The sequence below is a fragment of the Podarcis tiliguerta genome, assembly GCF_965153285.1.
Source record: "Podarcis tiliguerta genome assembly, chromosome: 6".
NCBI classification, from domain to species: Eukaryota; Metazoa; Chordata; class Lepidosauria; order Squamata; family Lacertidae; genus Podarcis; species Podarcis tiliguerta.
In genome coordinates this window covers 90,197,476-90,209,914 of record NC_139539.1, presented here as the reverse complement: position 1 = coordinate 90,209,914, position 12,439 = coordinate 90,197,476, and the positions used below count along the sequence as shown (strand labels likewise).

Below are 12,439 nucleotides of genomic sequence, written 5' to 3'. Positions count from 1 at the left end.
ACAATGTTTTTCCTAGGGGCCGTTTGATTTGCAGTAGATAGCCAGAGAGGTAGCAAATGAGCTTCTGTAGTAAAGATATAGTCTTCTATATCAAAAGTCAGGTCTTCCTTATCAGCAAAGAGCAGGTATAAATATTTAAACATTTCAGCCAGGAAGAAAGAATCCATCCTAGAAGGAAGAAATAAATAGACTTAAGTATCATTTTCCCTTCTTGATACACAGTCGTACCTTGGAAGTAAAACGGAATCCATTCCGGAAGTCTGTTCAACTTCCAAAGCGTTTGGAAACCAAAGCGTGGCTTCTGATTGGCTGCAAGAAGCTCCTGAAGCCAATCAGAAGCCCCATCGGACGTTAGGCTTCCAAAAACAGATCGCACACCGGAACACTCACTTCCGGGTTTGCTGCTTTTGGGTGCCAAAACGTTCAAGAACTAAGCTGTTCGAAAACCAAGGTACGACTGTATCACTAGCAACAAAATGAAAAACAAGATATACTTTGGAGTAAAGTCAAAATGACAACTAATGGGGAGAACTTCGCTAAGTTTTTCCAAAGAACGCATACATGGCTAATGGGGAGAACTTCGCTAAGTTTTTCCAAAGAACGCATACATGGCTAAAGACTTAAAGAGCAAGAATTTCACGTAAAGGATTGCTTAGTCCCATGTGATCCTGCCCACCCACTTAGGTCTCTGATAGAAATCCTGCTCTGCGCCAGCATCTTAAGGGCCTTCTCTGATGCTGCACCTAGTGGCAGAACTTCTTCCTCCAAAGGCCTAGTCTGACCGCCTCCTTATTGACATTTCGCAGCAACTCAGTCCAGACAGTCCAGTTTGGCTGTGCCTTCAATTATTTGTATGCTGTTTTGATGTTGTCACCTTATTTTCTGCTTCTGACGAGGGCTTGGACCCCAAAAAAGTGCCTTTTGACTAGCAGACAGCTATTTCTGTTCATAGAAGGGCTGTTTCTGCTGTGAGAAAAGTGACCCCAACTTCTTCTGCATCTACAAGCTTGAAGACCTTTTGATTTCCCCCCAATTATGCCACAACAGGAGTGGGAAACTTTTTCTGGCTGGCTGCCAGAAAACAGATCCTAACTTTTTCTGGCCAAATCCTAACTTCCTTGGCAGCAATTCTGTCAGGTGGGTGGGATCACCTGACATTATTATGAGGCAGGAAGTTCCCCATGGCTGCAATTCCTCTTCCGTTAGGGTTGCACAAGTTTACAGAACAGCACTATTCTCCCACCTGTGGTTGTTCAGATGTTAGCCCTTGTTTTTTTTGTGTGTGTGTTTTTTAACAAGAGAGAGTTTCGTTTATTAGAGGGGCAAGAAAACCAGTGTGGACATAACAAAAGGGGATCTGGGCATGTCAAAAAAACAGTAAAATTTCTGATTTAATGCACAGAAGTAATAAAACTGGCCAATAATCCAGCAGGCAATGGTGTCTTGGGGCAAGAGAGGTACAGAAGATGAATGTAAACTGATAAAGTACATTTTACATTTCTACAGCCTCTTAAGAACCTCTAAATAACTAGCCGCCCTTTGTGGTTGGTTATTTTTCTCTCTCCCCCCGCATTCTTCCCCCAAACTCTGCCCCTTTTGACGACGACGGATTTCACAAGCTCCCATTGTCCATGAGCAACTGGCTGAGGATCGCCAGCTCCCTGGTCTTGTTTCCCCTGCCTCTTTGCAGAAGAGGCATTCCTCTGCCTCACACATGCAACAGTGAAATTCAGCCTCTTAGGGCAGGGTTGGAGAAAGCAGCAGCCCAGCACCGCCCCCCACCCCCAGGGACAGATCTAAGCCCTTGTTTTTATGCTATTTAAATGTCTATTTCATGTTTTCATGCTATTTAAATGTCTATTGTTAAATACATTAACAAGTTAAATACTTAAGTTAGGTGCCTTGAGGAGGATCCAATATACATACACACACACACACACACACACATATATATATATATATGGTAAAGGGACCCCTGACCATTAGGACCAGTCGTGACCGACTCTGGGGTTGCGGCGCTCATCTCGCTTTATTGGCCGAGGGAGCCGGAGTACAGCTTCCGGGTCATGTGGCCAGCATGACTAAGCTGCTTTTGGTGAACCAGAGCAGCGCACGGAAACACCGTTTACCTTCCCGCTGGAGTGGTACCTATTTATCTACTTGCACTTTGATGTGCTTTCGAACTGCTAGGTTGGCAGGAGCAGGGACTGAGCAATGGGAGCTCACCCCGTCACAGGGATTCAAACCGCCGACCTTCTGATCAGCAAGTCCTAGGCTCTGTGGTTTAACCCACAGCGCCACCCGCATCCCTATATATATACACACATATATCTCTTAATAAAATAAAAATCATGAAGCACTTGTTAACTTTTACTAAAGTATTAAGCCAGAGAAGATTTAATGTTCAAAGAAATCCTACCAGCATGAATGCACGGTTGCAAGATTAAATTAGCAAAACCTAGCAACGCTTTTCAGCTAATTACCTGTCTTCATGGCTTCCAGTACGAACATCCTTCATAGCAGCAAATCCACAAGGTACACGAGCGTATTTATTTAAGTTTTCAATTAGTGTTTTTCCTACTTCTAGGTAGTAAGGATCTCCAGTAGCCTGTTTTTAAAGGAAGATTTTTTGCACTTACTCCTAGAGATACGCTATACACACATTACATTCTTATCTGTTATTATACTTTGATATTTGACTTTGCACACATTTTAAAGCCTTGGATTTAAAGTCAAACTGCACTGCTAAATACATACTAGCCTGGACGGAAGAATATTCTCAGAGGGAGAACAGAGCTGAGAAAGTGTTTGCAGTCAGCAATTCAAGGGGCTTCCCAGCCTCAATAGAAAGCTCCTTTATTTTGTGCAACAAGTTAGAAAGTCTCAAGCTCATCTTATTGTTAAAAATACTTGCACTGCATAAGTATTGTTCTTGACCATGCATAAGAAGACCAGAAGTACAGTCAACCTGCACCACAAACAGGGACGAATCAGAAGCCAAGGGAGGAAGTATAGATGGAAATTACCATTCTCTGCTGCTTGCCCTAAGCATCTGATAACAATCCTACTTATATTACCTTTCAGTTTGGAAGCTGCACTTAGCTATCCCAGTTCATAATCATCAATAGGCCTCCTTTTTCAAAGCCATCTAAGGTTAGAGGCTGTGTGTAGTAGTACCTGCTGGCATAATTTCAGAGCAAGTGAAAGAGAAAAATATCTTCCCACTATTCGTGATTTTGAAATACTTTCATATCCTGCCCCCAAGCCCCAGTTAATTCATTCGTTCTAAGCTAACAAACCTAATTCTCTTTCGTCTTTCTTTATGGGGAAGTTGCTGCATATTCTTAACCACTATAGATTCCTCTTTCTGTACCTTATCTGCGCCTATAATATTCTTCTTGAGATAAAGCAGCCACTTCAGTACAAAGTATTTTAGTGCAACTGCATCACAGTGTCATAAAAGGGTGTTAACATTTTCAATTCCTTTCCTAAGATTTTCAAGGATTTAAGACACCTTGAATTGGAAGAACGAAATCTTACTTTATACAAGAAATAGGTGCTCTCTGCAAATTCTGGCCTTAAAGGATGTTGAGCCCAGTGAACCCGGAAGTCTGTTGTGAAAGCCTGAAGGAGAAAAGAAGAAAGACATGGGAAAATATTAAATTGTACAGTACTTTGCTCACAAATGCTATTAATTATTATTAGTAGTAGTATACCACACCTTCATCCGAAGATTGCAGGGCGGTTCACAACATAAAAATACAAAATGAGAACACAAAATACATAATAAAAACAAGAACAGAACAAAAGCGATAATCCCACCCCCACCCCCACATTTTAAAGGACAGAGAATGTTAATCAGCCAAAGATCTGGTAAAAAAGAAACATTTTGCCTGGTGCCTAAAAACTTATCAAACAGTCCCTGTTAGCCAGGCAGGCAGGTGTTTTCCTCACCTGTAAAATGAGGAGTAATCATCTACATCACAAGGGTTTTGTGTGGATGAAAATAGCATTCCCAATATGTTAGGTGCTATTTTATTATTCCCCTGTTACAGATTAGCTATCAAGAGAAGTTTGCAAAGTTCACTTAAACATGGCAACTCTATGCTGGGCCAAGGTCTCCCAGGCTCTCGTCTGACCTTATCCACTGGGTCACAATCTCAGATAGAGGAAAGAGACCAAGATATAGGACAGCATCCAATTAGTCCTATTCTGAGTAGGTTTACTAAAATTGATGGACTTTAGATATGTCCAATGATTTCAAAGGAAATACTCAATATGACTTAGTTGGATACCACTCATAAAACTAGATTTGAAAGTAAATGAGTTGTGAACATATGGCAAAGCTTTTCACTGTATGAGTGTGATGTAGTGGATAAAATGGTTAAGAGTTGAATATTTGGGTTTGAATCACTGTCATGCTGACACATTAGCCAAACCCTGGCTTCCACATTGCATTTTGTTTGGAAAGAACCAGGAGTGCTGGTTCGTATGAGACACTAAACCAGTCTCTCCCCATTCATGTGCAACTATTATGTGAACAAATGAGCACAAATATAAAAAAAAGGGAATTGCAGGCAGATGTAGCGATGCATGGAAATATCAAGGTCAACCATATGAGCAACAAATGCACTAGCCTCCAGTTCCTACAGGAGGAACAGAAAGTTAAAAAAAGATCAAAATATGCAAAGGGATGCTGATTAGCGCATGAATGACTAATCAGTAATTAGAAATCAACATCGCCCCTTTCTCAGTATTATTATTATCCCCACAATGATAATAATACAAGCCTACCGCCTTACCTCTGGAAGAAAGTTATGCTTTTTTATCACCTGATACAGCATCTCATGAGTTTCTATAGCTGGTCTGATATCACCTTTCAAGACCTATAATCCAAACAGATAGTACCAATGTAAAGCCATTTAGATATGCCGCTTTCCTGTCAGATAATGACCAATTCCATATCTCCCACCACCTGCCCCAAGCCCATGGTTATTTCTTTTTCTTACACAGGCCACGGCGTAAGACAAGGAAACATGAGAGAGCAGAATGGCACTTGGTTAATTAAGCAAAAGTCAGAAAATCATGCGTACTGTGTACATATGTGCTGAAACCAGTGCTTAACATATATTTGGTTCGGTCTGTCAGGTTGGCCATATGTTTATATTCTTAGCATTAAAAGTTATTAGCTCAAATTTAGGTACAGCTTTGATAAAGTTGCTTTCTGGAAATCTTAGATGCCAAACCAGATATTTCCAAGAGTAGTCATGTGCATAGAGGAACCTGTGAATTAAACAATGTTTATGTAATGATATTCCTAATGCATTCCCAGCCACAGAAATTTCTACTCTGCATCTCTGATAAGCTTACCTGCAAACCAGGGAAAAATGCTAGTAGGGAGTCCATCCAGGTCCGAGCATTAAGCATTGGTTTGTGTATGTGCACATCAAGCAGGAGAGGTGGTTGGCTAATGTATCTCATTATGGCATCATAATGCTGCAAGACATCAGACCCTGGTGAGTCCACATTCATTTTTCACACCAAATTCATTTGCAAAGTTAAGATCTAAACACACTAAATTGTATGTTGCACTCGCCTCTCCTTAACGTCATGCAAAGCAGCTGAGAGGACACCGAACCACACAAGAGAATTAACAGGAGAGTAAGTCCTAATCAACAAGAGTCCAGCTGAGAAACGAGGGTGGAAAGGACTCGTGCAACTGACCGCAACAGCAAGGGGTGAAATTTCTGCCACGTTTGGCTTAACGTTGGATAATTTCAGTGAAGTGCATTCATTAAATGAAATTAAACAGGCAGGAAGCCTGGAGAGGAGGGGTGTCATTCCAGGAATTTCTTGTTCCTCTTTGAATGATTTAAAACTTGAGCTCCCACAGCCCTGCCATATAACAAAATTGCTAAATATCACACAGATTAATTGTTTTATCCTCCCTTCGTGTGTGAGCCGGATTGTGACACATAAGCTGCTCTGCCTTTAGCACATCGCTGCTCAGTAAATTCCCTCAATCTTTTAGTCAGGGTGACATCCACATTTAAGCTATACATCTGATGCTGGAATTTGTTTAAGTATTTTAAAGTTGATGCATCAAGAGTTCATGTAAGGAGGCTAGCAGCCTTTCACCTGAAAAGCGTTTTACCGAGAGAGATTAGCGTTAATAAAAAGCAACACAGTCCAGTCTTCATGTTTCGCAAATATATTGCATCTGTCAGCGTCGCCCTTGAGCCAGTGCCACTAACTGGACTCATACACTTCAGCCCTGACGGCTAGGCGAGCTGGGTAGCACTTCCAGAGACCGCCTTCTGCACAGGAACAGGTCAAAGTGCTGTGCACTCACAGCTTACAGTTGTGAGCACCCGATTCACTCCAACAAGACAGTCGCTGCACAGCAGAGTACAACAGAGTATAGCCGAGCATAAACGACTCAGAGAGCAGCTCTGTAGAATAACTACTTTTATTCTATCTACAACTATAATACACAACTATGTACAGAGCTAAATGAGGTCTAAGCGAAAATGCTGAACTGCACTGAGTGTCTGCAGCTGCTCTTAGCAGCAACCTTATCTATACACACGATCTCTCTCTAACACTCAGTCTCTCTCTCTCTTTGATGTGAGGCTGGAGAGGAATAAGTAGAGAGCAGAAACCGCCCCCTCCTCTCTGGAGAATCAGCAGAGAACATCAGCAGATTCTTGGATATGGGAGGGGTGAAATCTCCTCAGCATCGTGTTTGTTTATAAAATTTACATTTCCAACTCACAAATGTAGCCAATATTTCACCACTTTGAATAGGGATACTCAATTAAATTCAAGGGGAATCCTTTTACAAGCCCTTCCTGTAGATTTATTCATGTCTGGAGCCAGATGGACTTTTATGGCAAGCAGATACACTGACCAGTGGTCGCTTCTTAGGATATGCCACGGTACCATGGCAAAAAATATTTTCTGGCTCTGCAATAATACATTACTGAGGGAAGAAGTGCAACCGCTGCTGCAAGGAGCCATACAACTCATTATACCCTCATGAAATGCACAACCCCTGAGTCTCCTGCAAGAGACTTACCGTGTTAAATCTTTCCAGAAAACTGTCGTCTCCAAGCAAGACGTAAGCCTTTAATAAATATTCGTAATATGAATCTATACCTGCTCCAACACCACTATCTAGGAAAAAGATGGAAAAACCTGTTATATATTTAAGATTGACCTTACAACTACTTTTCATTCCTGCGAAAGAAGCCCCTGTTAAGAGTGCAGCCAAGAAATAAACAAAGAAACTGTGAGAAGCTGCACTCAGCACAATACAATATTTTCTGTTTTATTTTAAAAAATCCACATGGAACAGGGGTGGGTAGTCTTTGCCACCCTGATGGGCACCTTCCAGCTTGCCAGCTCTTCCAGGGCTACCTACCAGCAAACACACACAGGTAGGTGCAGCTAAAATAGTTCTGCCCTGGTTCTACCACACATGCAGAGCCATGAATACAACACAGTCATTCAGTCATTCATTTGTTCATTCATTCACACCCCACATTCATTCCCATCACTGTGCTGGACCGAGAGAAAAGGTTTAGCCCTCTCCATGGCTGCAGTGGGACTATTTCCCCACCATTGCTGGGTGTGGAGAAGGCGGCCAGCACTCCCGACAGGGAAGACGATGGGGACTGGCAGTCCACTTCACACAGCTCCGCAGGCCTGATCCAGGCCACAGTGTAGTTTAAGAAAATACTTTTCTAGCATTCTGTTCATCTGCATAAAACGCTTCCATCAATGTGCAGTCACAATTCCTTTTATTTGCTCTTCTACTTGCAGGAGTGTTTGCCCTTCTTTAGGTAAAGATGGTTGAACCAAATAAGACTAAGGGGAGCAACAGGTGGAAGCAGCCACAAGCAGCTCATCGTATTTATAGCCCATACATTTAAAAGGTTAACCACTCATTCATTAGGCTGCAGCCTGACAAATCCTAGGTCTCTCATGTCAGGGTCAAGCATACAGGCCTCCCCAGCATGAAAGAGGTTCCAGATTGCATAGATGCTTTGCAAATTCCCATTTCTGCATGAGCCACAGAGGGCACACCGTTGCAAAGTGCCATACCTTTGCGGACCCAATCACCCGTATGAATATTAATTGTGACTCCCACCAAGTTGCTGCTGCGTTGCCTTTTCTCCCAAAGAAAATCAAGTGCCTTCCGTGCATATTCCTGCAGCAAACAAAGTCAACATTTCCAGTTAAACGCTGTTTAAATACAATGGTAAAAATGGGAAAAAAATAAATCTGATGCAAACAACTGGTGTATCAATTCATTCCACATTTATAATTAGAGAGCTCTGAAGTATTTTGCATAGCTAAATTAAGGTACAAAGGAGTAAGTCAGACCCACTGATATCATGGAATTAGGTAACTTACCAATTGATTCCAATGAGTCTATGGAGAGCATAGATCATGGATAGGCAAACTAAGGCCCAGGGACCGGATCCGGCCCAATCGCCTTCTAAATCCGACTCGCAGACTGTCTGGGAATCAGTGTGCTTTTACATGAGTAGAATGTGTCCTTTTATTTAAATTGCATCTCTGGGTGATTTGTGGGGCATAGGAATTTGTTCATTATTATTTTTTTCAAAATATACTCCGGCCCCCCACAAGGTCTGAGGGACAGTGGACCGGCCCCCTGCTGAAAAGTTTGCCGACCCCTGGCATAGATTAACATAATCAATGTTAATCACCCAAAAGCAATTCTCTGCATTCACAGTTATTCCACTCTTTGCTGCCAATAATGGCTATTCATTCCTGATTCCACATATGTTAATGGAGATTCTATCCATCAGCTGGAACGGCAGCCCTTCCAGTTTAAGAACCAGTCATTCTTTAAGACTGGAAGGAAATTACCAAAGTGCCAAATGCACAGCCTTTAGATGCTACCCTGTGTAAATTGCTACTGTCACAAGCAACTGGAAAATTGCCAAATTACAAGGCAGCCCTAAGCCTCACATAATACAGTGGTGCCCCGCAAGACGAATGCCTCGCAAGACGGAAAACCCGCTAGACGAAAGGGTTTTCCGTTTTGGAGGTGCTTCGCAAAACAAATTTGCTATGGGCTTGCTTCGCAAGACGAAAATGTCTTGCGAGTTCTGCGGGGGGTTTTCCCCTCCCCCCCCTTTTCTCCAGCCCCTAAGCCGCTTAACAGCTGTTCTCTAAGCCGCTTAACAGCTTATGCTAAGCCGCTTTAACAGCTGATCTAAGCCGCTTATCAGCTGATCCACTAAGCCGCTAATAGCCTTTTAGCAGCTAATCCGCTAATCCCTTAATAGCCGCTAATCCCTTAATAGCCGCTAATCCCTTAATAGCCGCTAAACCGCTAATAGCGCTAATCCGCGAATGGGCTTGCTTCGCAAGATGAAAAAAACCGCAAGACGAAGAGACTCGCGGAACGGATTCTTTTCGTCTTGCGAGGCAGCACTGTACCCAGATAGTAATAGATAGCAAACAATTCCACAAGCAAAGCTATTAACAATGTAAGGGGGAGGGGGAAGAGAGAGACTGAATACCTTAAGGCAATTTGGGTATTATTTAGGAGAAATCTGAACTGGGGATTTTGGGTCCAGCGTTCAGTCTATTTTGCTATAGTAGAGCAAAGCTACAAGAATACTGGGGTTGCTACTGTTGGGAATCACTATCAACATAATCAGCACACCATAAGAGAAAAAAACATTGGTTTCTTCCTTGATGCAAGTGCAATGCACACCATAAATACAAACACATGCCAATAAATAGCAGCTTATGGTATACAAAGGTTTAACAATAATCTGCTGCTTATACCATCGAGTTTATGCCACGATGTTTACAATACTGATTAGAGTGCAACAAACAAGACACTGATAAGAAAATATACATTACAGAGCAATCCAAGTACAGAATTTCTGGAATACTTATCGCAAAGCCTCCAAATAGACAGAGAAACCATTTACTAAACTCCTATATCACAGATTTAGTTACCAATTCAGCAATAGATATACTGACACTGAAATGCTATAAAACACCACACTAACAGAAGTTATAAATTAAACAAGGAATGATGAATTATAACCCGTATTCAAACCTCAAATATTGATGCTCCTGTGAAGCGGCTCAGAGCAGCAAACTCCAAGATCAAGGTACCTGCACAAGCCGTACAAGTGTCAGTTTCTGTTCCTGTTCGAGCTTCTGGACTCCTTACACCAAATTTTAAGTTAACCTAGAAGAAAAGGCACCAAAACCGTTTACTGCTACAGGAGTAAATTAAGCAATCATTGACAGATAAAACGCAACTTATGAAAACTGCAAGAAAAACACGTTCCTTGAGTTCTGGATAGAGTTTAAAAGCAAAGTACCCGAGGCACCAGGAACAGATGGTAAGCTGGCTTTCAGACAAATGTCAGAATTTGGTGCCATACATACACAAACAGACTTTATACAAACATTAATCCTTAAGGTTTCCATTACCTGACAATATGGACCAAGACATCTTGACAAACACAAAAGTGCAACATTCAAAACATTTTTATTTGTTGGCATCGTGTAAAAGTGTGTTAGGCTTTAGACATGAGAATGCTTACAACATATTTTATGTCATCTAGACTAAAATAGGAATGCTAACAGCACACTTCCAGATGACTATTTTAAAGCAACTTTCAGGGCTAAGTATGCAGCTCACCACCTATAGACTATGGCCATAACTTAGGGTTGCCATATTTCAAACAGTGAAAATATGGACAAGACAGTTGTGGAGCTTGCTTGTGGAAGGCAAAGTTATTGACCTTTTTTGAGCTATTTTTATGGAAAATCAGCAAAAACAACACTGACAACATGGGTTGCCATAGATCCGCATTTTCCCAGACATTTTGCCGATTTACACCCAGACACTGCTGCCACCTGCATGTAGCTATAATCGTTTCTGAAGTTTGCGGCAGCAGTTCCCAACACCGAAATCTATGGTGCTTTTGAGTTCAAGAACAGCTTGTCATTTAGAGTGGAGAGAACAGCAAGTTCACAGTAAACTCTGGCAGTATTCCTGACTTTCATGCATACAGCGTGCTTGGAACAGAGAACTTGAAAATTATTTAATAAAGGGCACAGGAGAGAAATGGTGGCAATTGTTTTAAATACGAAATAAGCTACAAACAGGATTAACTGGTATCGTATACTTCTTAACAGATTTACATCTTGCAATCAAGAGATATGAAAACATACCATGGGATAGTTCAGTCAGTAGAGCGTGAGACACTTACTCTTAGAGTTGTGGGTTCAAACCCCACATTGGGCAAAAGATTCCTGCATTGCAGAGGATTGGACTAGATGACTCTTGTGGTCCCTTCCAACACTACAATTCTAGGATTCTATGAGAATTTATATCGAAATCAACAAGAAACAAAATTCTCAACTGCCCTCACAATACATTATATACTTACTCGTGGATATGGAAGACCGCTGGTGGTGTTAAAAGCTGGCAAAAGCTTGTAGCCCAACTGTTTTGCCATATGCAGAAGTTCTCCGTTGTACCATTGCATGTCTTCGCCCTTCTCTTTCAGCATGATTGCTACTGAGTGCCCACCTAAAAGACCTCTAAATACACAGAAAGGACGACAATGAAATTCAGCACATAAAAATACTGAGCTCAGACATGGTATTGCTTAAGGGCTGGTGCCCAACGTTCAAGCATTAGCACTTTCTCAACTGGGGCTGGCACTGACCCCAGACACCACTGCAGCAGAGCAGAATAGCAGGGTGGGGAGGACTGACTACATCTCCCTGCAAACCGCATCCTTAAACTGTGGTTAGCACATTTATTTCACATATTTATTACATTTCCCATTCCCTTCCAGGAGCTCAAGGTGGTATACACGGTTGCCCACCCCCGTTTTATCTTCAGAACAACCCTGTGAGGTAGATTAGGCTGAGAAACAGCAATTGACCCAAGATCAACAAGTGAACTTTGTGGCTGAGTGGGGATTCGAACCCTAGTCTCCTAGCTCATAAACCAACACCCTAACCATTACAAAACATGATCTGTATCAGTTCCAAATGTATGTAAGTCGAGTAGCAGAGAATAAAGTCAACAGATCTAAATGCTCTTCACTTTTGGAGAAGACATTTAAAATGGGGCTATGTACCATATTTTTTGCTCTATAAGACTCACTTTTTCCCTCCTAAAAAGTAAGAGGAAATGTGTGTGCGTCTTATGGAGCGAATGCAGGCTGCGCAGCTATCCCAGAAGCCAGAACAGCAAGAGGGATTGCTGCTTTCACTGCGCAGCAATCGCTCTTGCTGTTCTGGCTTCTGAGATTCAGAATATTTTTTTTCTTGTTTTCCTCCTCCATAAACTAGGTGCATCTTGTGGTCTGGTGCGTCTTATGGAGCAAAATATACGGTATATACAGTCGTACCTCCGCTT

At 41.9% G+C, this 12,439-nt stretch overlaps 1 protein-coding gene across 2 annotated transcripts in view; it reads right to left on the bottom strand.

Moving 5' to 3' along the window:
- Positions 1–12,439, bottom strand: part of EDEM3 (ER degradation enhancing alpha-mannosidase like protein 3) — a 36,390-nt gene that overhangs the window by 13,044 nt on the left and 10,907 nt on the right. For both annotated transcript variants that reach the window (XM_083446313.1, XM_083446312.1), the window contains exons 6-14: positions 11,457–11,610; positions 10,109–10,243; positions 8,107–8,212; positions 7,079–7,176; positions 5,371–5,496; positions 4,803–4,886; positions 3,541–3,624; positions 2,484–2,608; positions 3–168 (exon numbers count right to left, since the gene is read on the bottom strand). In XM_083446313.1, the coding sequence (XP_083302439.1) occupies positions 3–168; positions 2,484–2,608; positions 3,541–3,624; positions 4,803–4,886; positions 5,371–5,496; positions 7,079–7,176; positions 8,107–8,212; positions 10,109–10,243; positions 11,457–11,610 (1,078 nt within the window). The remainder of the gene's footprint in view (positions 1–2; positions 169–2,483; positions 2,609–3,540; positions 3,625–4,802; positions 4,887–5,370; positions 5,497–7,078; positions 7,177–8,106; positions 8,213–10,108; positions 10,244–11,456; positions 11,611–12,439) is intronic.